This window comes from Lepisosteus platostomus, chromosome 6, assembly GCF_059453375.1.
Source record: "Lepisosteus platostomus isolate fLepPlt1 chromosome 6, fLepPlt1.hap1, whole genome shotgun sequence".
Taxonomy (NCBI): domain Eukaryota; kingdom Metazoa; phylum Chordata; class Actinopteri; order Semionotiformes; family Lepisosteidae; genus Lepisosteus; species Lepisosteus platostomus.
Genome location: NC_142616.1, coordinates 4342448 through 4368353, shown reverse-complemented (window position 1 = coordinate 4368353; position 25906 = coordinate 4342448). Strand labels below are relative to the sequence as shown.

The 25906-nt window shown below is 51.3% G+C and overlaps 2 protein-coding genes and 1 long non-coding RNA gene across 4 annotated transcripts in view; 1 reads left to right on the top strand and 2 right to left on the bottom strand.

Moving 5' to 3' along the window:
- The window catches only part of LOC148659670 (butyrophilin subfamily 1 member A1-like), a 117340-nt gene extending 101438 nt beyond the window's left edge, over nt 1–15902 (bottom strand). Inside the window, exon 1 of the mRNA XM_088637482.1 lies at nt 15429–15902. Within this exon, the coding sequence (XP_088493608.1) occupies nt 15429–15479 (51 nt within the window). The 5' untranslated portion in view covers nt 15480–15902. The remainder of the gene's footprint in view (nt 1–15428) is intronic.
- The window catches only part of LOC148659669 (butyrophilin subfamily 1 member A1-like), a 236850-nt gene that overhangs the window by 169029 nt on the left and 41915 nt on the right, over nt 1–25906 (top strand). The window lies entirely within an intron of this gene.
- On the bottom strand, nt 6952–8296 carry LOC148659671 (uncharacterized). Its single transcript, XR_015939759.1, has 2 exons — nt 7867–8296; nt 6952–7773 (listed from the first exon to the last, which is right to left on the bottom strand). It is a non-coding gene; the product is annotated as an uncharacterized LOC148659671 (long non-coding RNA).

The window sequence follows — 25906 nt, the reverse complement described above, 5'->3', positions numbered from 1 at the left end:
GTTAAACACACTTCCCCTGCATTCTTCATACCAAACCAAAAACTCGGCTTTCTCGCTCGGCAGCATGTAGTTAACGTCGTAAAGTTCTGGCGGCGGCAACAGTCCTACATATTTTTGGTTTTCGGAAGTGTTCATCAAGTGTGGGAAATGACCCTTAGCCCCGGGGAACCCCATGGCTGATGGCAATTTGCTTAATATCATTGGGAGAAAGTTTAGAGAATCGATAAATCTGATCTTCAGAGCTTTTACGGTCATGCACATTATTTTACCACCCTGATTAATTAGTTCAACGTCCATCTGTCTGATTACTAGGTAATTGTCATAACCCTTGCCATTGTGTGATATGAAAGTATAGTTTTTGAAACGTCTATCGATAAATTTACGCACAAAATCCTTTAGACAAGTTTCACCATAAAATTCCCAGCTTCGTTTATTGTTAATATGAAGGGCGTGGACGTAATTTGGTATGTGACAGGCAAAAGTGACATGCCTGAATGATTACCGCCCAGTAGCATTAACATCTGTGGTGATGAAATGCCTGGAGAAGCTGGTGTTGTCACACATCAACTCCTCCATCACAGAGTCCCTGGACCCCTTGCAGTTCGCCTACCAGAACAACAGATCAGTGGATGATGCTGTCTCCCTGGCTCTGCATACAGCCTTGGAACACCTGGACACTAAGAACTCGTATGTGAGAATGCTGTTTGTGGACTACAGTTCAGCATTCAATTCCATCATACCCAGTCAACTGGTGACAAAGCTCAGGGGATTAGGTCTGTGCAACTCTGTCTGCAACTGGCTGCTGGACTTTCTTATCGAGAGACCACAGGTGGTGCGGATAGGCAATAAAACATCAACACCACTCACCCTGAGCACTGGAACCCCACAAGGCTGCTGTCTGAGTCCAAGGTTGTACTCCCTATTTACTCACGACTGCACAGCAAGACACAGCAACAACCACATCATTAAGTTTGCCGATGACACCACTATAATAGGACTGATCAGTGATAATGACGAGTCCACTTACATGGATGAAGTTGTACAGCTGCTTAGGTGGTGTCATAGCAATAACCTGGACTTGAACATAAAGAAAATGAAAGCGAACATTGTGTTCTGTACACCCCTGGTTCTTATACCCCAACAGATAAACATTCTCTTCTAAGAAACACACATGGCCTCCCCATAAAACCATTAACCTTGGGTATCATGGGGCGTGCACGTGCTGGGCTGTAGAAATTATTTTAAGAAACATTTTTAGAAAACATTTTAGACCATTATAATGTTAAAATCAATATTTTTTTAAGACATACAATGGTGTCTAAATTTCATAGCTGTTTAAACGTGGTGAAAATGTGCCCCGGTGTCTGTGTTTGATTCACCAACAGACCACTAAGAATATTATTAAGAAAAATGTTTTTTATTATCGGTATCGCTATAAGAAAATATATCTATTCTTTATAGCGACGTGTTCACAAACCAACCTTGAGGTTTTCAGGTTTTATTTTTTGGCAATCCGATGTTAAGAACATTTTTGCGTGAAATACATGTGGTGATTATAAATTAGAACACTTTACATTAATATAAACCTAAAATGTATACACAAAACAGCATTTAAAACAAATGAAAAACTATAACTCCTATATCCGTCTGTTTACTGCACTGTTAATTGTACTCGCTTAAAATTTAAAAAAACTTTCGCTCTGAGGTCAATTTTAGCACACCCCCCCCGCTATGAGGTCAATTTTAGCACACCCCCCCCACCGGCGTGCACACGTGTCTGCTAGATAAAACCATGCATTGTCTCTGCATTCCAGAGCCTTTACTGTGACGCCGACCATCCTCATGTCTCCCAAAGATCTCTAATACATTATTTTAAAACTTTAAGACCAGACCAAATATAAAGAACAACACCCCATCATTTGTTGCCTGTTAATACTTTAAAGACTTTTACACATGCGGTGCGTGGAAATTCATTTCAAACTTTTGAAAAAGCTGTCGCGAATGTGTTATTAAAAATAAGCTGTGTCTTATTACATTATTTTAAAACTTTAAGACCAACCCAGCATGTTTAAACATTTATTTTCAGGGCAAACACATCATTTGTGTTTGTGTTGTGTGTTAATACTTTTAAAGTTTAAAACTTATAAACTGATAAGTGAATAATTTTCGCTCTCGATAAAATGATAAAACACAAGGAGCTTTGGGGGTGGGTGGGGGGGAGGTCATTCTAAAACACCACAACCAATTGAAAAATGTCTGTTATTTAGGCGTGGTTACACCATTGGCTCATATTCTTAAACGCACCGGCTTGACAGGGGCGCAGTGCGTCCCTGGAGCTGTCAGACACCGCCCCGGTGTTTGTAGCTACAAAGATGGCTTCTTTGTGTGGAGAAACATTGGGGTACACTGCTCTACAAAGTGAAGAGGTAGGCTGCTAAGATATTTTTTCTGATCGTGGAATTGTTGTATCGGCGCTTAGCGTATGTCATTTTAATACTTGGTCTTCTTTTTAGCAAAACCCGACCCCGCCCTCTGCAACGTGTGACAGCGGCTGTCGTGTGAGTTCAGATGGGGAACCTGGTAATGAAGAGCTGCTTGGTTTTAGTGATGATACCTCACTTCAAATGGTAAATATTAACTAAAAACTCTAGCTCAAAAGAGGCGTTAAATGATAGATATTTTAGGTACAAAGCATGTCTATTTATTTTGTTAAGCCTTCCTTTTCTTTTTCCTTTAATAGAATAACAAGGAGGTCGACACATCAATCTTCAAACTACCATCGCGACTGAATGTTTCGTGTCTATGCTTGTGTGTTCGAACAAATGTTAATAAAGCTGATGCCCAACCAGGTTTAGCTAACGATTTCCCCAATGAACCCGATGTTATGGCCCAGATTGTGAAGGCAGTAGTTTATTGCATCTTCAAACACTGTTTAAAGGGGGTTCTGGTTGATGACTGCCCGGCCTGTTTGATTGACCATCCCGGTCAGCGGGGTCACACATGCCTATCTGTCGGCTACACAGATGGGTTTGAAGATGTGACGTTTGCCGCTTTAGAAATGTATAAGTCTCTCAGTTTAGCCCGAATTTTATCAGCTGTTCTGTACATTGCCAGGTGTCTGGGTTCGTACACCATTACAAATGACACTGAGCGGGGCATAAAACACTTTGCTGAAAAACATAATTGACGACCGCTCGCCATACGAGCATGTACACACCATACTTGAGCAGCTGGATGAAAAAATAGTAGACGTGACTTTTGATGTGTTGCAAAAGAAACATTATTATTCTTTTTACAGATGCAAAAAAACTCAGTGTTCTGTGTCCAGCAGTAGTTAGGAGGGTCAGTACTCTGTGTCCAGCAGTAGTTGAGGAAGGTCAGTTCTCTGTGTCCAGCAGTAGTTGGGGAGGGTCAGTCCTCTATTCTAGTGTCCAGCACTGTGGAGGAGAGACAGTCCTGTGTCCTTTGAGACAATCAGAGAATGAAGATGCTTCTCCTGCAGCTGCTGTTTTGAATTCTGATCCTGGACACTAAAAGTAAGTGATGAAATAGCCACAGGCTTGGGCATGAGGGAGGAGAAGGGGAGCTGTTGTGTGTTAGTGGAGCTCAGGGATCAGGACTCCAGGTGCGACACCTGTTACGGTTGACTTAGAACTACGGTTCTAGATTTAAATATCTCCTGGTGTGTCTTCTCTGTATTTGTCTATATAAACCTTGAGCCTCGGTTTCAGCTTTGGAAGACAGAGTCTGAAGGCCCGCCTACCAACAGGCCATGGAGGAGCCTGAGGGCATAGGCCTTATCCCCAGATGTCTTGTCCTCTGAGCACGGGACCCAGCGATTCCAGTCCCATTTCTGTTCGGTGTCTGTGTGTTCCTCGTCGTTTTTTCCCTCTTCCGGTGCTCGACTGGGATGGATTACCATGTTTTGGATTACAGACTGTTCCCTGACTACCCACCTGGATCTGCCTGGACTCGGTTGCCTTTGGCTGTTCCCCTGTGAACTGGATCACAAACTGTCCTCACAAACAAACCTAGTGTGTCTTTCCCTGAAGTCCGTCTAGTGTCTTCTCCAGAAAAACCGTCAGGTTTAACTGACCTCTACATGGGAGACCAATCTGGCTCCCGTAACACACCTGCTGTGGTTTGTGTTAATAGAGCTCAGATACAGAGATCAGGACTCCAGGTGGGACACCTGCTGTGGTTTGTGTTAATAGAGCTCAGATACAGAGGTCAGGACTCCAGGTGGACTGATAATACAAGCTCATATCAAGAGGACCTTTATCCTGTCAGTAGCGTTATTTTTCAGATGTGAATCCCTCTCCTCAGGGAATAAATAATTCTTATATCACTCTCACTCTACCCCAGTGCCTCTGGAGCCCCCTCAGACTCTACAGGAGGTCAGACTCCCCATCATAGACAACAGGAGCTGTCAGCGGTATTACAACAACCTCAGGGTACTGTCACATACACGGAATACTCTTACACACGCACACACACACAGGGCACAGTCTCTCATACAGGGCACAATTACACAAACACACACAGGGCGCAATCATACAATGTCACACACATAAGACTCAGTCACACAATCTCACACACACAAGGCACAATGTCATGCACACAAGACACAATCACACAATCTCACACACAGGACACAATCACACACACAGGGTACCACGTCATACACAGAGTACTATAATACAAGCACATTCACAGGACACAATCACACAATCTCTCACACAAAGTACTATAACACAAGCACACTCACAGGACACAATCACACAATCTCACACACAGGGTACTATACTGTATCACACTCAGTTATGTAAATAACTGCTGCTTTCCTTCCTGAGGCAGGAGGTGATTCAGAGAGAATCAGAGGCTGGCAGTCTTTACAGGAAGCCCAAACCCCAAACCCCCAAACCCCAGCTGCTCCAGTGTGCGTGCTGGGGGTGGAGGGAAGAAAAGAAACACCACGTTACAGCTGTTGACACCTGAAGGAGGCTGTTCTCCAGTACCAAGCCAGCACTGTGCCGCTGGGAGTCCTGAGCTCAGGAAAGACTGGATCTCCTGCTCCTCTGCTGTAGAGAGTCAACTGTACTCACAGATCTCTCACACTGACACAACTCTCATTTCTATTAGTGTTACTGTTATACCTGTAGCCCACTGACGCGCTGTTGTGATTATTACAGAGACAAGAGGGACTTTCAGGTCTTTCTGCATCGTGAGGTTTACTGTCACCTTCCCCTGTCCAGAGGAGGGAAGAGCAGGGTCAGAGGTCAACAGGACATGAAGGTGAAGGTGCTGAAAGCGACCTGGCTGAGCAGGAGACCGACAGAGCGCAGGACCAGCAACAGAACACAAGACAGGTTCACCCTTCACCCACCTAATAGATCATTGATCTGGGGATCTGACCCATCAGAGCAGGGGAGGGGCTGTAGAGAGAGGAGGACTTTAGCTCATCCTGATCACTAAATTCCTCCCTGTGAATCGTCCAGAGACCTGAGACCTGAGCATCTGAGGTCATGACCCAGAGGAGAGCGAGAGCTGAGTCTCCCAGAGAAACAGGCTGCTCTCTGTGGTCTGTTTCCCCACTGTTCTCTGGCCACAGGGGGCAGCGCTGAGCTACTGACCCTTCAGGACAAACCCTGATCTGACAGGAGGGTCAGACTGAGCAACAGAACCACTTCCCTCCAGGACAAACCCTGATCTGACAGGAGGGTCAGACTGAGCAACAGAACCACTTCCCTCCAGGACAAACCCTGATTTGATAGAAGTGTCAGACTAGGCAGACTCACATGTTTAACATATATATTGCCTTTTCAAAGACCATAACAAGCCACACAGAAATCAGTGCACATTTTGGTTACAGGAACAAAAATAATTTAGCTGACCTGTAGACTGAGGTCACAGCCTCATCTGTCTTGTTTGTGATTAACTGTCCAGGTTTACTTTAAAGCTGCACCTCTAATTGGAATTTTAAATCTGTAGTATTGCTGTGATTTGCACTGACTTTCTTTGGACACAACCTGCAGACATGTTACTTGTGGATCCTTGTTAATTGAGCTTTCATCAAGCCCCTAAAGCCAATGTTTGAGATACAGAAGGTGTTTCTATTTTGATTCAGTTTAAAAGCCTTAACATTTATCAGTCTTTAAAATTCAAAATGATTATTATACTGTATAACATTGATTCATGTATAACCACATTACTTCATATGTAAAAGCATTATTTAGGCAAGAAACCAGCAAAACCAAAGTTCATAGGTTTATTTACTGGGTGATCAGAATCTTGACAGGAGCCAGCAAAACTCAGAGCAACATCCTGCAAGAAATTGTATAGGGCTAATAAAGCGATCATATCTTATCTCTTATATCCTGCACAGCTTCTCTCCTGGAAGTGTCCTGTGAGTCTATGAGTTCTCCTCCTTCTCCTTTCCTGAACACACAGGGGATACAGCACCTCAACACCATCAAAGACAGACCACTAACATGACCAGTGGGAGATCCTGTGCAGTAAATACAGTTGTCAGCTGATTGCTAACTACAGAAATGTCATTGACAGAGAGAAAAACATCATACATTTTGCAAAAAAATGGAAAACTATGTTTTAACTGCGCATCTCTAAATGTAACACTATAGGACCAATAACTGAGCTGAGACTTTACTGTACAGACTGCTTCACTAGATACAGCCTCACTAGATTCACTGTGGGACATTCCCCTCTGACTAAAGAGACTCAGTTCCTTCAGTCTGTCAGTATCTATTAGTCATAGTCACTTTCTAGTCACAAAAATTTATTTTAGTCTAGTGGACCAAATTTTAATTATAATTGTAATAAGTCTTACTTTTAATTATAATTTATAATTATAAAGTATTTTAGTTGAGACCCGTCTGATATAGAACAGACCTTTCACAACATTGTTTTTACAACATTTTAGTCATAGAGACATTTTAGTCAAGCAGTTGAATTTATTTGTATAATAAAATGTATTTCTAAGAGAATAATTTACCAGCTCGAAGTTTGATACTCATTTTGTCAACAGCGTTTTACCGCGGTACAGCACTGCGTCACAAAGTGAACAAAGTGAAATATTTCAAATGTGGTCGGAGATGCAGTATTAAAAGCTTTTCAGTTTGTTCTGAGAGTCTGGACACGGCAAGAATTAAAACAAAAATGGCAACAAGTAACGCTTTGTACTGCGTTTTGTTCCAGGACAGAGGAACAAAAATAAGCGAAATGAAATATATTTATATACTGTACATGCCAAAGTTTCACAAATAATCCCTCAGATAATGATGTTGAATACACAAACTCCCGAAGCAGTGCAGTAATCTCCCAGTGCAGTCTCTCGTGTTTTGGGTTAGTTTATATATATTAAACACAGCTGAACACAACACCAGGAATGAGTTTAACTTCACTTCTTACTAGAACAGCGGGTCTGTCGCCATCTTCTAACCCGCTTGCTCTAGGGAGCGTCTCACAATTACCACACTAACCAGCGCTCAAGGGAGTGTGTTAAAACTACCTCTCACGACACAGTCCCTCTGTGGACAGTGAATCGTCCACATGAAATGTCCAAATGGCAGGACGGAAGACAAGACCGACACGGAGCGCAAGTTTCTGTCTGTGAAGAAAAAAAAACTGCCCCTGGGTTCTGTTTAGGGTCTTGGGCTTTCATTTGAAGGAAAGCATAGCTTTCACTGGCCCATTACCAAAATGTTTTGGAAAAAAAAATAAAGAAAAGGCTAGAAAAGAAGTATCCACTCCGCTCTTTTCCCTGGATCACGATCAGAGATCAAATAAAATGGCTCTCACATTAAACAAACCACCAAAGTAAAAACAAACCCCACGAACATAAAATACTGAATATAGTCATGTATCCCTGTATTAAAGGGAGCCGGGTATTAGACTGGCTATAGCTGGTAACAGAATCAGCGCAGGTTACAAACTACAACTCCCATAACCACCCTGAGCCACTTCCTGTCTGCGTCACAGTCCCTATTCCTCCTGGCTGTGGTGACGTCAGCGGGTCCCTCCCCGTTCTGGCAGCTTCACGGTCATCGGCGCGCGCAGGAGAGACTCACAGGGGATTTCATTTTTAAAAGTTTATTTTCTCAAAAATTAGAAAAAAACACAGCAGGGTTTCCAGAGATATTTAAAAGTCAGGAGTACAGCAGGCTGGTAGCGAGTTATCTCGCTCTCTCTCGTACATGTTATTTTTCCCCGTTTAAATGTGTTATAGTAAATTAAAAAATTTAAACACGACACAACATCATCATTTCTACAATTACTGTACTATAGACATTGAGTTCAGTAGAAAGGCTGTCTTGTTGAAATCTAGTTTGTGGAGAACTGTGTGTTTAGAACATCCTCAAGCTGATAGACTGTGCCTGAACACCACTGTTTACATGTTATCTCTTATTATATGACTGTATGACTGGATGAGGTAGAGAATCAGTCCAACTGTCTCATTACTGGACAGGGGGGATCTCTCTGAATGGACTGACAGGTCAAGTTTGATTTGTTAGATACTATGTCAACATATGAAAATAATTATATGAGAAAGATAGAGAATCATCTGTAGGTGATACCAGAGAAAAACAATAACAGAGAATATTGAAGTTTTATCTGATAAAAAAACAGGACAGGACAGAGAGAGCTCAAGAATCTCAGAATCTCCCTTGAGATTCTCAAGTATGCTCAGCAAGCCTTTTAATGAAAGAGTGACTCCTGATTTACTGCAACGACATGGTAAAAGAAAATCTCATGGAACTAAAGAGTTACATAATTCATATCTTCTTCTTAATTTTTTATACAGTATAAAATTGTCCACTATTTACTGTCTGAACACAAACTCAACTCTGTACTCACTGGGTATGTGGAGCTGAGATTCCCAGTCTGCCTTGGGCTGTGTGCTCCTCACCAGGCAGGAGAAGATGTTGGACTCCTGTTTGACTGGGATGTAGCTGCTGACAACGAGGAGCCCCTGACTGTTCCTGTCCACTGTGGGGGGCTGTGATGTCACCTCGTTTCCATCCCTGTCTGTCCAGATCACTGCAGGTTGAGGGAACCAGCCCTCTGATCTGCACAGCAGCTGGGCCTGATCTCCTCCAGGGGAGTGGAGAGACACTGACATAGCTGCCAATATTGAAAAAAAGTCACATACTATTTCAACATTCTGCAAACTGGAGTGAGATATGATAGTAATATTTGTGTTCTAGAGTGGCTCAACAAGTAAAGGTGAATTTATTATTTTTGGGAAAACATGACAATTCCCTGTTCTGATCCGAGTTTTAGAGTGAACACAATTCAAGAGAAGGTTTTGTTTTCTCACTTTAAACTTCCACAACTACTTTTAGAAAATCTCACTTTCAAACATCTTTAAGGTCTGAGATGTTTGTCATGTGATTTGTCTCTGCTGGGGATCAGAGTCAGACAGGTTTCTTATTAATGTCAACTTTGTCAGGCTGTGTGTGAAGTGCTCCTCAGTGGAAGTTATCATTACAATTACATATAGCATCTATCAGTGATATTCAATACATCCACATTGTCATAGACTCATTATCATACTAATGTATTATAGAACTGCTATTATGCAGCACAACAATTATTTTGTGGGTAATGATTAGTGAAATTTTAAACACTCACCTCTAACAGACAGGTCAATAACAGTGTCATCATCCCAGAGATCAGACAGCACCATGCAAGTGTACTGTCCGTGATCAGAGCGAGTGATGTTTCTCAGTGTTAAAGACACGTTGCCCCTGGAGAGCTCATTGGAGAAAAGCTCCACCCTTCCCTTGTAGGCTGGGTCCTGTCTGTCAGAGTTATACTTGCGGTACTGGTACAGACACACAGGGGGTCTAGAAATTTCTCTAAACCACCTGATCTCCAGGTCCTCTACACTCTCTCTAGGTGAGAGGAAACAGGGCAGGACAGCGTCTTCACCAGGCGACACAACTACAGGAGCAGCTGGACCAACAACCTGTAACACCTCTGAAAGAGAAAGAGCACACAGTCTGCATGAGCCTCCCCCTCTACACAGCTGCTCACAGTGTGAGCTGGTCCAGCACTGTGTCAGGAGCAGCCCCACACTGACCCCAGTAATGTCACTGGTGAGGATTTAGTGATGATTTAGTTTTAACCCACTTGGATTGATTGGAAACCCTCCTGTTGTACTGTCTCAGTTTTAAGACCTATTATCCTGAGTTAATGACGTTGAGGAATGTCAGTAAGTTAATATTTAGGGATGTTATTGTTTCATGAGTTAAGGTTTAAGTGTTTGTCTTTGTTTAAAAGTGTATATAAAGTGTACACTGGAGGTTGTGGGGGTCAGGTATGAATACTGAATTCTTGTCAATCAAATGTATTAAGTGGTCATGTTAAGAACATTAATATTGTTAGTTGTAAGTGAAAATAAGTATAATTACCATATTAAACAGTACAGTACATGTTATGGTGTATGTGAATCCTTCATTTCGTGCACCTGCCCCCTGTGTTGTCTCATTATTTAAGTCCAGTGCTCCAGCTATTCCTGGCATTGGGAGATGGATCCCGGAAGCCTGCCTACCAGCAGGTTAAGGAGAGGCGTCATCATGGCGTCCTGACCATCTGAGCGCCTGGCCTCGTTACCCTGGCTTTAATCCCTGTCCCATCCTGGATTTTAACCTTGTTAGTCTCGGATGGATCCCCTGGTTCCTGGACTCTGGACTGCGCCTGGATTCCCCCTTTGGATTGTCTGCTTTTGTTCCCGAGATACAGAGTCTTATTTTTTAAGTCACGAGACTGCCTAGACAAAGCCAGCAGCCATTTCAAAGCCAGCAGCCATAACACCCTGCAAGTCACAACTGACAGCCCACTGAAGCTCAGCAGGTGTGAGCCTGGTCAGTACCTGGATGGGAGACCTCCTGGGAAAACCTGAGGTTGCTGCTGGAAGAGGTGTGAGTGGGGCCACCAGGGGGCGCTCACCCTGCAGTCCATGTGGGTCCTAATGCCCCAGTATAGTGACGGGGACACTATACTGTAAACAGGTGCCATACTTCGGATGAGATGTAAAACCGAGGTCCTGACTCTCTGTGGTCATTAAAAATCCCAGAGCGTTTCTTGAAAAGAGTAGGGGTGTCACCCTGCTGTCCTGGCCAAATTTCCCATTGGACCTTACCAGTTATGGCCTCCTAATAATCCCCATCTATTAATTGGCTTAATCACTCTGCTCTCCTCCCCACTGATAGCTGGTGTGTGGGGAGCGCACTATGGCTGCCGTCGCATCATCCAGGTGGGGCTGCACACTGGTGGTGGTGGAGGGGATCCCCATTACCTGTAAAGCCCTTTGAGTAGAGTGTCCAGAATAGTGCTATATAAGTGTAAGCAATAATTATTATTTGTTTGCCTGCACCACCCCCCTGTCTGTCGAACTGCCCTGATCCTCTCCGTCTCCTCCCTGATTTCCTTCTCCACTCCACTTCCGGATCTGCACAGAGTCCTGAACTACGCTTCAGTGGAGCCTGGACCAGCTCCCCTCACACCTTCTTTTCTCTTGGGTGTGACATCACTCACCCCCACCTACAGCAGGAGAAGCAAACTGGCCTCATTCATTACTGCTCTCTTTGTCCCAGCTTGTGTGTTGAAAGTAGCTTCCGAGCTGCTTTCGTTCCCGAGATACAGAGTCAAGTCACGAGACTGCCTAGACAGCGCCTGCTGTTTGCTTTCTCAGCCAGTCCGGAGGCAGGGGGACGTGAAATGACATCTGTCTGTAGTATATTAATCCACCACAAGAGCTGCCATTTGAGTCTTTGAGAGGGAACTGTAGCAAACAATTGTATTTTCTGAAAAGAATGTAAGTAGCATGTCATGATACCTCATAGCTGGGTCATCTAAGGAGCTTCTCACTGTATCCTTTTTAAATACATATGGATACATAAATAAATACATCTTTCTGTTAGCTGAGTTTTTAAAGCTGGGCCTTTCCCATGGACCTGGTGCTTCTGAAGTATTTTTTTCTTAAATGCTCCTCTATCCTGTCCCTGGAGCAGGGGGTTCTTCCCTGACATGAGAATTGCCTGACTAATTACCATTCCTGCACAGCAAAGGGGCTTTATGACAGTGTCTGTGCAGCTCTTCTTCATTTGAGAGGAGGGTTAGACTTGGATGGAACTTCACCTGTGGTGCTGGGTACATTAAAACCCATCCTTCATACATGGATCGTACAACCAAATCATACAAAATTAAAAAAGTCAACAGTCTAGTGTGTTATATATTATATAAATATTGACATTACCCAATAGGCTTATAAAAGAGGTGAATTAATTATAAAGACGCTGGTGAATAAGAGGAAGGAGGTGATGAGATATGTCCCTGAATCCAAGCATCTCCTTTTTCATGGTGAAGAAGAGACAGATGTCTCTTAGACTTCAGCTGTCTAATGGACACAGGTATAAAGCTGGACAGACTGGCTTAGTCTTCACAGGCAGGAACATGTCCTGATCCAGGTGGGAAAAGGACATACAGAGGGGGTGATAGGACCCAGGACAATATCATTGTCTTTAAATACAGTGACCAGAAATACACACATACAAATACAAAAACTACAATAAAACGCAATATAAAATTCTACAAGATGCTATGTGTTATACAATAATACAGGTATTTAAGACAATGCTGCTAGAGCTCACTATTCTACTACTGAGAGACACAACCTGTTCTGGTTGGAGATGCTAAGAGACCCAAACCAGAATGCTGAATGTAAGGACCGATTCTATAAAACAACTGTAAATGGTTTGCTGTGAGTGTTCTTGTACTGTTATTGATGATTATGGCGTTAGGACTGTGAAGTGTTCCTGTACTGCTGTTGACCATATCTTTTATTTTATTCATATCAGGTGAAGGAAATTATCTTGGCACCACAGGCCTAAGCTGTCAAGTGTAGAGTGGAGCTTAGCCTCTTGAATAGACGTGTCTACAATCACTCAATTCAATTTATTTTTATATAGCGCCTTTGCTATATAAAGGCACAACAAGGTTGCCCCAAGGCACTGTGTCATCAGAGCCCATGAGTAAACATATGTCTGGTCTGGGCTCCTCCAGTCACCTGTCTACAATGTGAGAAGACCAGGAGGAGTGGCTGAGCCCTGAGCAGAGCCAGTGGAGATCAATGTCATTGTGCTGCCCTGCTGGTTGAATCTGACACATTGAGGTCTGTCTGTTAGGAAAGAAATAATCCAGAAAATAAACTGTGGTTTTACTCTCATGATAACAGGTTTACTACATGTTTTCCCATCATGAGGGGTTAAAAACTGAATGACTCTGGTAACACTGAACAGGAATGTTTATTCAGACAGACACTCTGTGCTAATTGATCAGTGATGTGTAAATCATACCATCTGTGTTTGGGGTACGTGTATGTTTAGGTCTCACTGCATGTCTGCAGCACTTAGGAGACTGAATAAGTTTGTTCTCCCTGTGACTGAATAAGTTTGTTCTTTCTGATGCTGTTAGTTATTGTGAGGATTATCTCACAATGCCAGCACCCATATCACCCTGCAACTCACAACTGGCCACCCACTGAAGCTCAGCAGGTGTGAGCCTGGTCAGTACCTGGATGGGAAACCTCCTGGGAAAAACTAAGGCTGCTGCTGGAAGAGGTGATAGTGGGGTCAGCAGGGGGTGCTCACCACGTGGTCTGTGTGGGTCCTAATGCCCCAGTATAGCAACGGGGACACTGCTGTCCTTCAGATGAGACACAAACCGAGGTTCTGACTCTCTGTGGTCATTAGAAATCCCAGGGCATCTCTTGAAAAGAGTAGGGGTGTCACCCTGCTGTCCTGGCCAAATTTTCCATTGGCCTTTACCAATCATGGCCTCCTAATAATTCTCATCTCTGAATTAGCTTCATCACTCTGCTCTCCTACCCACTGAGCTGGTGTGTGGGGAGTGTTCTGGCGCACTATGGCTGCTGTCGCATCATCCAGGTGGGGCTGCACATTGGTGGGGGTGGAGGGGATCCCCATTACCTGTAAAGCACTTTGAGTGGAGTGTCCAGAAAAGCGCTATATAAGTGTAAGCAATTATTATTACCTGTGGACTGTCATCTGTGTGAGCTGAGAGCTTGAAGGGAACAGTGTGGATATTTGAGGCACATGGGAGAGTATTGTGGCTCTACGATCACATGAACAACTGGAGCTAAACTTGCAGACAATCCTGGACATTATCATGAACACAGTGGTTTAAAGAAGGAAACAAGAAGGACATGAGGACGAAGGGGATGAGTGTGGCAGAGACTGAAGGGGTTAAAGGGGAAGACATGTCTGATCCCTAAGGAACACCCTTGCCCAGCTCCATGCCCATGAGGAATTCCACTGGGCACACAGGAGGAGAGCCTTACTGAGACATGGTTAGTGAAATTGTCTAAGGAGTGAGAAAAGGCATTTTCAAAAAACAGCTCCAGACTCCCCTGTCTCATCCTGGGTGATTCTAACAATTGTAAGATGAATAAAGAGCTGCCTTCATATTGTCTGCTTGACAAGGACACAGAAAACAGCCTCTGTTACAGTAATATAAAACCATGGCTAATGAAATGAGAGAGTCTCTCTTCACTGTACCTGATACTGAAGCAGAGGACTGGAGGAGAAGCAACAGAGTCACAGAGAGCCACTCTGAACTGTCAGACTTCATACCTGAAATACAGAAAACACTGAGATTAGTCAGACAGCATGCCTGAAATAATAAAAGACTCTGTCATAATCTCTGATATAAAGAAACAATCTGATTAATCAGAATTCATCTCAGAATTCAGAATTCAGATTAGTCAGAATTCAGGAATTTTCTCTGACTTGTAAGAAATAATCTTTTAATAACAATTAATGTTTGGTCACACTTCATCTCAGAAATACAGAAACTGGAATGGGTCTAATCAATTACAGAAAAAAAACTTCAGTCAGATATCATCTACAGTAGGAAAGAGAAAAAAGTCAGATATTTCAAATTTAGTATTTCAAATAATTAAACAAAAAACACCTGATCTTGGATTACATTTAAAAATCAACTCTGATAGGACAATATTTATCTCTAAAATAAACACTCTGGTCAGATTTCATATCTTAGATAAATACATATTCTAACTGGCAGCCCTTATAATTAAATTGCAATTGTAACATTTTGAATAGTAAGCCTTCACTGAAACAGACACTCATAGTGAATGATCCAGCTGTAGTACAACAGTAAGGAGTGTCTCTGCTTCAGTCCTGACCTGACTGTTCACTCACACACTGCTGGATCTGACTGATCTCACTGTCACTCCAGCACACAGCAGCTTCAGTCCTGACCTGACTGTTCACTCACACACTGCTGTACCTGACTGATCTCACTGTCACTCCAGCACACAGCAGCTTCAGTCCTGACCTGACTGATCACTTACTAACTTCTGTAACCAACCTGATCGCATTGTCACTCCAGCACACAGCAGCTTCAGACTTGTACATTGAATCTTCTTCAGAATATAGATCAACTCTTTGATCAGTGACTGTGTTGTCTCAGAGCTGATCTGTGATTATTATTATGCGCTGTAAGGTGAAGTCTTTTCTCCTGTTTAATCCTCCATCTTATTCACAGTAACTTCTGTTCACTGCTACAGGGACACAGTTCTCTTTCTTCTTTCACTTTACCTGCACAGACCTGTTCTTTCAGCACAGACTCACCCAGCCTGCAGAGTAACATTCCCACTGAGCTGAGTCTGTGTCTGAGCAGGGAACAAGGGCAGGAGAGCAGGTGGGAACAGGCAGAGCTTGAATCTTGTCTACCGTTGTATTTCTGTCACTGGTGTTTTATTTATTTTGCCCAGAGAGTTATTGATTAATTTAGTATAATTAACGTTGTGTTTAATTTGCAAGTGCAGTTCCAGAGACAGTACAGTGAGCAGGACAGGGGAGAGAGTGGAGAGAAGGGAGAGAGGGGAGAGAGTCGAGAGAGGTGAGAGAGCGGAGAGAAGGGAGAGAGGGGAGAGAGGGGGAGAGGGGAGAGAGTGGAGAGAGGCGAGAGAGGTGAGAAGGGGGAGAGAGGAGAGAAGGGAGAGAGGGGAGAGGGAAGAGAGAGAGAGGGGAGAGGGGAGAACGGAGAGAGCGGAGAGAGGGGAGAGAGAGGGGAGAGCGGAGAGAGGTGAGAGAGTGGAGAGAGCGGAGAGAGGGGGGAGAGGGGAGAGAGTGGAGAGAGGGGAGAGATGGGAGAGAAGTGGGAGAGGGAGAGGGGAGAGTGGAGAGAGCGTAGAGAGGGGAGAGAGGGGAGAGAGGGGAGAGAGGAGGGAGAGGGGTGAGAGGGAGAGAGCGGAGAGAGGGGAGAGAGCAGAGAGGGGGGAGAGGGGAGAGAAGGGAGAGGGGAGAGAGGGGGGTGAGGGAGAGAGGGGGAGAGCGGAGAGAGGGGGGGGGGGAGAGAGAGGGGAGAGGGGAGAGAGGGGAGAGAGGGGGGAGAGGGGGGATAGGGAAGATAAGGGGTGAGAGGGGAGAGAGCGGAGAGAGGGGAGAGAGCAGAGAGAGGGGGGAGAGGGGAGAGAAGGGAGATAGGGGGGAGAGGGGAGAGGGGAGAGGGGAGAGAGGGGAGAGAGGGGGGTGAGGGGAGAGAGCAGAAAGAGGGGAGAAAGGGGAGAGAGGGGAGAGAGGTGGGAGAGGGAGAGGGGAGAGTGGAGAGAGCGTAGAGAGGGGAGAGAGGTGGGAGAGGGGAGAGAGAGGGGAGAGCAGAGATAGGAGGGAGAGGGGAGATAAGGGAGAGATGGGAGAGAGGGGGGAGAAGAGAGAGAGCGGAGAGAGGGGGGAGAGGGGAGAGAGGGGGAGAGGGGAGACGGGGAGAGAGGGGGGTGAGGGGAGAGAGGGGAGAGGGGAGAGAGGGGGAGAGCGGATAGAGGGGGGAGAGGGGAGAGAGTGGAGAGAGGGGAGAGAGGGGATAGTGGTGGGAGAGGGGAGAGAGGGGAGAGAGGGAGAGAGCGGAGAGAGGGGATAGAGCGGAGTGAGAGGGGAGAGAGGGGAGAGAGGTGGGAGAGGGGAGAGAGGGGTGAGAGGGAGAGAGCGGAGAGAGGAGGAAGAGGGGAGATAAGGGAGAGAAGGGAGAAAGGGGAGAGAGCAGAGAGAGGGGAGAGAGAGGGGAGAGGGTAGAGAATGGAGAGAGGGGAGAGAGGAGAGACAGGGGAGACAGGGGGAGGGGGGAGAGAGGGGTGAGAGCAGAGAGAAGGGGGAGAGGGGAGAGAGGGGAGAGAGGGGGGAGAGGGTAGAGGGGAGAGTAGGGAGAGGGGAGAGAGCAGAGAGAGGGGGGAGAGGGGAGAGAGAGGGGAGAGAGGGGACAGAGGTGGGAGAGGGGAGAGAGGGGTGAGAGGGAGAGAGCGGAGAGAGGAGGGAGAGGGGAGAGAGCGGAGAGTGGGGAGAGAGGGGAGAGAGCGGAGAGAGGGGAGAGAGGGGAGAGAGCGGAGAGAGGGGAGAGAGGGGAGAGAAGGGAGAGAGGGGGAGAGCGGAGAGAGGGGGGAGAGGGGAGAGAGCGGAGAGAGGGGAGAGAGGGGAGAGAGCGGAGAGAGGGGGGAAAGGGGAGAGAAGGGATGAGGGGGGAGAGGGGAGAGGGGAGAGGGGAGAGAGGGGAGAGAGGGGGGTGAGGGGAGAGAGGGGGAGAGTGGAGAGAGGGGGGGAGTTGAGAGAGAGGGGAGAGGGGAGAGAGGGGAGAGAGGGGGGAGAGGGGGGATAGGGAAGATAAGGGGTGAGAGGGGAGAGAGCGGAGAGAGGGGAGAGAGCAGAGAGAGGTGGGAGAGGGGAGAGAGAGGGGAGAGCAGAGATAGGAGGGAGAGGGGAGATAAGGGAGAGATGGGAAAGAGGGGGGAGAAGAGAGAGAGCGGAGAGAGGGGGGAGAGGGGAGAGAGGGGGAGAGGGGAGACGGGGAGCGAGGGGGGTGAGGGGAGAGAGGGGAGAGGGGAGAGAGGGGAGAGAGGGGATAGAGCGGAGTGAGAAGGGAGAGAGGTGGGAGAGGGGAGAGAGGGGTGAGAGGGAGAGAGCGGAGAGAGGGGAGAGAGGAGGGAGAGGGGAGAGAGCGGAGAGTGGGGAGAGAGGGGATAGAGGTGGGAGAGGGGAGATAGAGCGGAGATAGGAGGGAGAAGGGAGATAAGGGAGAGAAGGGAGAAAGGGGAGAGAGGGGAGAGAGGCGGAGAGCGGATAAAGGGGGGAGAGGGGAGAGAGCGGAGAGAGGGGAGAGAGGGGAAAGAGGGGACAGAGGTGGGAGAGGGGAGAGAGGGGTGAAAGGGAGAGAGCAGAGAGAGGGGAGAGAGGAGGGAGAGGGGAGAGAGCGGAGAGAGGGGAGAGAGGGGGTGTGGGGAGAGAGGGGGAGAGCGGAAGAGGGGAGAGAGGGGAGAGAGGTGGGAAAGGGGAGATTGAGCGGAGATAGGAGGGAGAGGGGAGATAAGGGAGAGAAGGGAGAAAGGGGAGAGAGCGGAGAGAGGGGAGAGAGGGGAGAGAGGGGGGAGAGGGTAGAGAATGGAGAGAGGGGAGAGAGGGGAGACAGGGGAGACAGGGGGAGGGGGGAGAGAGGGGTGAGAGCAGAGAGAAGGGGGAGAGGGGAGAGAGGGGAAAGAGGGGGGAGAGGGGAGAGGGGAGAGAGGGGAGAGGGGAGAGAGGAGAGAGAGGGGGAGAGCGGATAGAGGGGGGAGAGCGGATAGAGGGGGGAGAGGGGAGATAGAGGAGAGAGGAGGGACAGAGGAGAGAGCGGAGAGTGGGGAGAGAGGGGAGAGGGGAGAGAGGGAGAGAGGGGAGAGAGGGGGTGTGGGGAGAGAGAGGGAGAGCGGAGAGAGGGGGGGGAGCGGAGAGAGAGGGGAGAGGGGAGAGAGTGGAGAGAGGGGAGAGATAGAGAGAGCAGAGAGAGGGGAGAGAGGAGGGAGAGGGGAGAGAGCGGAGAGAGGGGAGAGAGGGGAGAGAGCGGAGAGAGGGTGGAGAGGGGAGAGGGGAGAGAGCGGAGAGAGGGGTGAGAGGGGAGAGAGGTGGGAGAGGGGTGAGAGGGGTGAGAGGGGAGAGAGCGGAGAGAGGGGAGAGAGCAGAGAGAGGGGGGAGAGGGGAGAGAGAGGGGAGAGAGGGGACAGAGGTGGGAGAGGGGAGAGAGGGGTGAGAGGGAGAGAGCGGAGAGAGGGGAGAGAGGAGGGAGAGGGAGAGAGCGGAGAGTGGGGAGAGAGGGGAGAGAGCAGAGAGAGGGGAGAGAGCGGAGAGAGGGGAGAGAGGGGAGAGAAGGGAGAGAGGGGGGAGAGAGGGGAGGGGAGAGTGGAGAGAGCGGAGAGAGGGGAGAGGGGAGAGTGGAGAGAGCGGAGAGAGGGGAGAGAGGTGGGAGAAGAGAGAGAGCGGAGAGAGGGGGGAGAGGGGAGAGAAGGGAAAGAGTGGAGAAAGGGGAGAGAGCGGAGAGAGGGGAGAGAGGGGAGAGAGCGGAGAGAGGGGGGAGAGGGGAGAGAAGTTAGAGAGGGGGGAGAGGGGAGAGGGGAGAGAGGGGAGAGAGGGGAGAGGGGAGAGAGGGGGGTGAGGGGAGAGAGGGGAGAAGGGAGAGAGGGGAGAGAGGGGGAGAGCGGATAGAGGGGGGAGAGGGGAGAGAGGGGAAAGAGGGGAGAGAGGTGGGAGAGGGGAGAGAGGGGTGAGAGGGAGAGAGCGGAGAGAGGGGAGAGAGGAGGGAGAGGGGGGAGAAGGGAGAGAGGGGAGAGACGGGGGTGAGGGGAGAGAGGGGGAGAGCGGAGAGAGGGGGAGGAGGGGAGAGAGAGGGGAGTGGGGAGAGAGGGGGAGAACGGAGAGAGGGGGGAGAGGGGAGAGAGTGGAGAGAGGGGAGAGAGGGGAGAGAACGGAGAGAGGGGGGAGAGGGGAGAGAAGGGATGAGGGGAGAGAGGTGGGAGAGGGGAGAGAGGGTGAGAGGGAGAGAGCGGAGAGAGGGGAGAGAGGTGGGAGAGGGGAGAGAGAGGGGAGAGCAGAGATAGGAGGGAGAGGGAGATAACCTGGCTGCCCAGAGAGGACAGGCTGTGCTCCCACTGCCAGCAGGGAGAAATAGAGACAGAGGTGCACTTCCTACTGCACTGTGACAGATACTCTGGGATTAGAGAAACATTCTTCCCGAAATTCAGAAATCTAATCCCAGAGTTCCCACACCTGCCAAAACCACAACAGGTCCCAATCCTACTGGGAGAGGGAGGAGGGAACTCAGTTGATCTGGCAGCCCAGTATGTGATCTCCTGTCACAGCCTGAGGAACAGTGAGTCCGTCTCCCAATAATGCTCCAGCTGCCTACAGTATGTCAATATTATATAATATGTCTTTGTTGTAAATGTCTGTAACATGTCTGTAGATTTTATTTTACTTCTATTTTTTGTTTTGTTCTATGTTAATTTTATTATTTTTATTTGCTTTGGCAACACTGATTGTACCCATCGGCCATGCTAATAAAGCACCTTGAATTGAATTGAATTGAATTGATAATGGAGAGATGGGAGAGAGGGGGGAGAAGAGAGAGAGCGGAGAGAGGGGGGAGAAGGGAGAGAGGGGGAGAGGGGAGACGGGGAGAGAGGGCAGAGGGGAAGGAGGGGAGAGAGGGGGAGAGCGGATAGAGTGGGGAGAGGAGGGTGAGGGGAGAGAGCGGAGAGAGGGGAGAGAGGGGAGAGAGCGGAAAGAGGGGGGAGAGGGGAGAGAGCGGAGAGAGGGTGGAGAGGGGAGAGAGGGGAGAGAGGGGAAAGAGGGGGGAGAGGGGAGAGAGCGGAGAGAGGGTGGAGAGGGGAGAGAGGGGAGAGAGGGGAGAGAAGGGAGAGAGGGTGGAGAGGGGAGAGGGGAGAGAGGGGAGAGAGGAGGGAGAGGGGAGAGAGCGGAGAGAGGGGAGAGAGGGGAGAGAGCGGAAAGAGGGGGGAGAGGGGAGAGAGCGGAGAGAGGGTGGAGAGGGGAGAGGGGAGAGAGGGGAGAGAGGGGAGAGAGGTGGGAGAGGGGGGAGATGGGAGAGAGCGGAGAGTGGGGAGAGAGGGGAGAGAAGGGAGAGAGGGGAGAGATGGGAGAGAGAGGGGAGAGGGGAGAGAGCGGAGAGAGGGGAGAGAGGGGAGAGAGGGGAGAGAAGGGAGAGAGGGGAGAGATGGGAGAGAGAGGGGAGAGGGGAGAGAGCGGAGAGTGGGGAGAGAGGGGGAGAGCGGAAAGAGGGGGGGGAGGGGAGAGAACGGAGAGAGGGGAGAGAGGGGAGAGAGGTGGGAGAGGGGAGAGAGGGGTGAGAGGGAGAGAGCGGAGAGTGGGAAGAGAGGGGAGAGGGGAGAGGGGAGAGAGGGGAGAGAGGGGGGTGTGGGGAGAGAGGGGGAGAGCGGAGAGAGGGGTGAGAGGGAGAGAGCGGAGAGAGGGGAGAGAGGAGGGAGAGCGGAGAGTGGGGAGAGAGGGGAGAGAGGGGAGAGAGGGGAGAGAAGGGAGAGAAGGGAGAGATGGGAGAGAGAGGGGAGAGGGGAGAGAGCGGAGAGTGGGGAGAGAGGGGGAGAGCGGATAGAGGGGGGGGAGGGGAGAGAACGGAGAGAGGGGAGAGAGGGGAGAGAGGTGGGAGAGGGGAGAGAGGGGTGAGAGGGAGAGAGCGGAGAGTGGGAAGAGAGGGGAGAGGGGAGAGGGGAGAGAGGGGAGAGAGGGGGGTGTGGGGAGAGAGGGGGGGAGAGCGGAGAGAGGGGTGAGAGGGAGAGAGCGGTGAGAGGGGAGAGAGGAGGGAGAGGGGAGAGAGCGGAGAGTGGGGAGAGAGGGGAGAGGGGAGAGGGGAGAGCGGAGAGAGAGGGGAGAGGGGGGAGAGGGGAGAGGGGAGATAGGGCAGAGGGGAGAGAGGGGAGAGAGGGGGAGAGCGGATAGAGTGGGGAGAGGAGGGAGAGGGGAGAGAGCGGAGAGAGGGGAGAGAGGGGAGAGAGCGGAAAGAGGGGGGAGAGGGGAGAGAGCGGAGAGAGGGTGGAGAGGGGAGAGGGGAGAGAGGGGAGAGAGGGGAGAGAAGGGAGAGAGGGTGGAGAGGGGAGAGAGGGGAGGGAGGTGGGAGAGGAGGGAGAAGGGAGAGAGCGGAGAGAGGGGAGAGAGGGGAGAGAAGGGAGAGAGGGGAGAGAGCGGAGAGAGGGGAGAGAGGGGAGAGAGCGGAGAGAGGGGGGAGAGGGGAGAGAAGGGAGAGAGAGGGGAGAGGGGAGAGAGGGGAGAGAGGGGGGTGAGGGGAGAGAGGGGGAGAGCGGAGAGAGGGGGGGGAGGGGAGAGAGAGGGGAGAGGGGAGAGAGGGGGGAGAGGGGGGATAGGAGAGAGAGCGGAGAGAGGTGGCAGAGGGAGAGGGGAGAGTGGAGAGAGCGTAGAGAGGGGAGAGAGGGGAGAGAGGGGAGAGAGGGGGAGAGCGGAGAGAGGGGGGGGGAGGGGAGAGAGGGGTGAGAGGGAGAGAGCGGAGAGAGGGGAGAGAGGAGGGAGAGGGGGGAGAAGGGAGAGAGCGGAGAGAGGGGAGAGAGGGGCGAGAAGGGAGAGAGGGGAGAGAGGGGAGAGAGGGGGAGAGCGGAGAGAGGGGGGGGAGTGGAGAGAGAGGGGAGTGGGGAGAGAGGGGAGAGAGGGGGGGAGAGGGGGGAGAGGAGAGAGAGCGGAGAGAGGGGAGAGAGGGGGGAGAGGGTAGAGAATGGAGAGAGGGGAGAGAGGGGAGACAGGGGAGACAGGGGGAGGGGGGAGAGAGGGGTGAGAGCAGAGAGAGGGTGGAGAGGGGAGAGAGGGGAGAGGGGAGAGAGAGCGGAGATAGGAGGGAGAGGGGAGAGAAGGGAGAGAGGGGAGAAAGGGGAGAGAGCGGAGAGAGGGGAGAGACGGGGGAGAGGGTAGAGAATGGAGAGAGGGGAGAGAGGGGAGACAGGGGAGACAGGGGGAGGGGGGAGAGAGGGGTGAGAGCAGAGAGAGGGGGGAGTGGGGAGAGAGGGGAGAGAGGGGGGAGAGGGGAGAGGGGAGAGAGGTGGGAGAGGGGAGAGAGAGCGGAGATAGGAGGGAGAGGGGAGAGAAGGGAGAGAGGGAAGAAAGGGGAGAGAGCGGAGAGAGGAGAGAGACGGGGGAGAGGGTAGAAAATGGAGAGAGGGGAGAGAGGGGAGACAGGGGAGACAGGGGGAGGGGGGAGAGAGGGGTGAGAGCAGAGAGAGGGTGGAGAGGGGAGAGGGGAGAGAGGGGTGAGAGGGAGAGAGCGGAGAGAGGGGAGAGAGGAGGGAGAGGGGAGAGAGCGGAGAGTGGGGAGAGAGGGGAGAGAACGGAGAGAGGGGTGAGAGGGAGAGAGCGGAGAGAGGGGGAGAGCGGATAGAGGGGGGAGAGGGGAGAGAGCGGAGAGAGGGGAGAGAGGGGAGAGAGGTGGGAGACGGGAGAGAGGGGAGAGAGGGAGAGAGCGGAGAGAGGGGAGAGAGGAGGGAGAGGGGAGAGAGCGGAGAGTGGGGAGAGAGGGGAGAGAGCGGAGAGAGGGGATAGAGCGGAGTGAGAGGGGAGAGGGGAGAGAGGAGAGAGAGGTGGGAGAGGGGAGAGAGGGGTGAGAGGGAGAGAGCGGAGTGAGAGGGGAGAGAGGAGGGAGAGGGGAGAGAACGGAGAGTGGGGAGAGAGGGGAGAGAGGTGGGAGAGGGGAGATAGAGCGGAGATAGGAGGGAGTGGGGAGATAAGGGAGAGAAGGGAGAAAGGGGAGAGAGCGGAGAGAGTTGAGAGAGGGGGGAGAGGGTAGAGAATGGAGAGAGGGGAGAGAGGGGAGACAGGGGAGACAGGGGGAAGGGGAGAGAGGGGTGAGAGCAGAGAGAAGGGGGAGAGGGGAGAGAGGGGAGAGAGGGGGGAGAGGGTAGAGAGGGGAGAGGGGAGAGAGGGGGTGTGGGGAGAGAGGGGGAGAGCGGGGAGAGGGGGGGGAGCGGAGAGAGAGGGGAGAGGAGGGAGAGGGGAGAGGGGAGAGGGGAGAGAGCGGAGAGAGGGGAGAGAGGTGGGAGAGGGGAGAGAGGGAGAGAGCGGAGAGAGGGGAGAGAGGAGGGAGAGGGGAGAGAGCAGAGAGTGGGGAGAGAGGGGAGAGAGCGGAGAGAGGGGAGAGAGGTGGGAGAGGGGAGAGAGGGGTGAGAAGGAGAGAGCGGAGAGAGGGGAGAGAGGAGGGAGAGGGGAGAGAGCGGAGAGTGGGGAGAGAGGGGAGAGAGGTGGGAGAGGGGAGATAGAGCGGAGATAGGAGGGAGAGGGGAGATAAGGGAGAGAAGGGAGAAAGGGGAGAAAGCGGAGAGAGGGGAGAGACGGGGGAGAGGGTAGAGAATGGAGAGAGGGGAGAGAGGGGAGACAGGGGAGACAGGGGGAGGGGGGAGAGAGGGGTGAGAGCAGAGAGAGGGTGGAGAGGGGAGAGAGGGAGGGGAGAGGGGAGAGAGGGGAGAGAGGGGGAGAGCGGATAGAGGGGGGAGAGGGGAGAGAGGTGGGAGAGGGGGAGAGAGGGGTGAGAGAAGAGAAAGGGGGGAGAGGGGAGAGAGCGGAGAGGGGGGAGAGCGGATAGAGGGGGGAGAGGGGAGAGAGCGGAGAGTTGGGAGAGAGGGGAGAGAGGGGAGAGAGGTGGGAGAGGGGAGAGAGGGGTGAGAGGGAGAGAGCGGAGAGAGGGGAGAGAGGAGGGAGAGGGGAGAGAGCGGAGAGTGGGGAGAGAGGGGAGAGGGGAGAGGGGAGAGACGGGAGAGAGGGGGGTGTGGGGAGAGAGGGGGAGAGCGGAGAGAGGGGTGAGAGGGAGAGAGCGGAGAGAGGGGAGAGAGGAGGGAGAGGGGAGAGAGCGGAGAGTGGGGAGAGAGGGGAGAGGGGAGAGAGGGGAGAGGGGAGAGAGGGCAGAGGGGAGAGAGGGGAGAGAGGGGGAGAGCGGATAGAGTGGGGAGAAGAGGGTGAGGGGAGAGAGCGGAGAGAGGGGAGAGAGGGGAGAGAGCGGAAAGAGGGGGGAGAGGGGAGAGAGCGGAGAGAGGGTGGAGAGGGGAGAGAGGGGAGAGAGGGGAGAGAAGGGAGAGAGGAGGGAGAGGGGAGAGAGCGGAGAGTGGGGAGAGAGGGGAGAAGGGAGAGAGGGGAGAGGGGAGAGAGGGCAGAGGGGAGAGAGGGGAGAGAGGGGGAGAGCGGATAGAGTGGGGAGAGGAGGGTGAGGGGAGAGAGCGGAGAGAGGGGAGAGAGGGGAGAGAGCGGAAAGAGGGGGGAGAGGGGAGAGAGCGGAGAGAGGGTGGAGAGGGGAGAGAGGGGAGAGAGGGTGGAGAGGGGAGAGGGGAGAGAGGGGAGAGAGGGGAGAGAGGAGGGAGAGGGGAGAGAGCGGAGAGAGGGGAGAGAGGGGAGAGAGCGGAAAGAGGGGGGAGAGGGGAGAGAGCGGAGAGAGGGTGGAGAGGGGAGAGGGGAGAGAGGGGAGAGAGGGGAGAGAGGAGGGAGAGGGGGGAGAAGGGAGAGAGCGGAGAGAGGGGAGAGAGGGGAGAGAAGGGAGAGAGGGGAGAGAGGGGAGAGAGGGGGGAGAGGGGAGAGAGCGGAGAGAGGGGAGAGAGGGGAGAGAGCGGAGAGAGGGGAGAGAGGGGAGAGAGGTGGGAGAGGGGAGAGAGGGGTGAGAGAAGAGAAAGGGGAGAGAGGAGGGAGAGGGGAGAGAGAGGAGAGTGGGGAGAGAGGGGAGAGAGGGGAGAGAGGGAGAGAGCGGAGAGAGGGGATAGAGCGGAGTGAAAGGGGAGAGGGGAGAGAGGGGAGAGAGGTGGGAGAGGGGAGAGAGGGGTGAGAAGGAGAGAGCGGAGAGAGGGGAGAGAGGAGGGAGAGGGGAGAGAGCGGAGAGTGGGGAGAGAGGGGAGAGAGGTGAGAGAGGGGAGATAGAGCGGAGATAGGAGGGAGAGGGGAGATAAGGGAGAGAAGGGAGAAAGGGGAGAGAGCGGAGAGAGGGGAGAGACGGGGGAGAGGGTAGAGAATGGAGAGAGGGGAGAGAGGGGAGA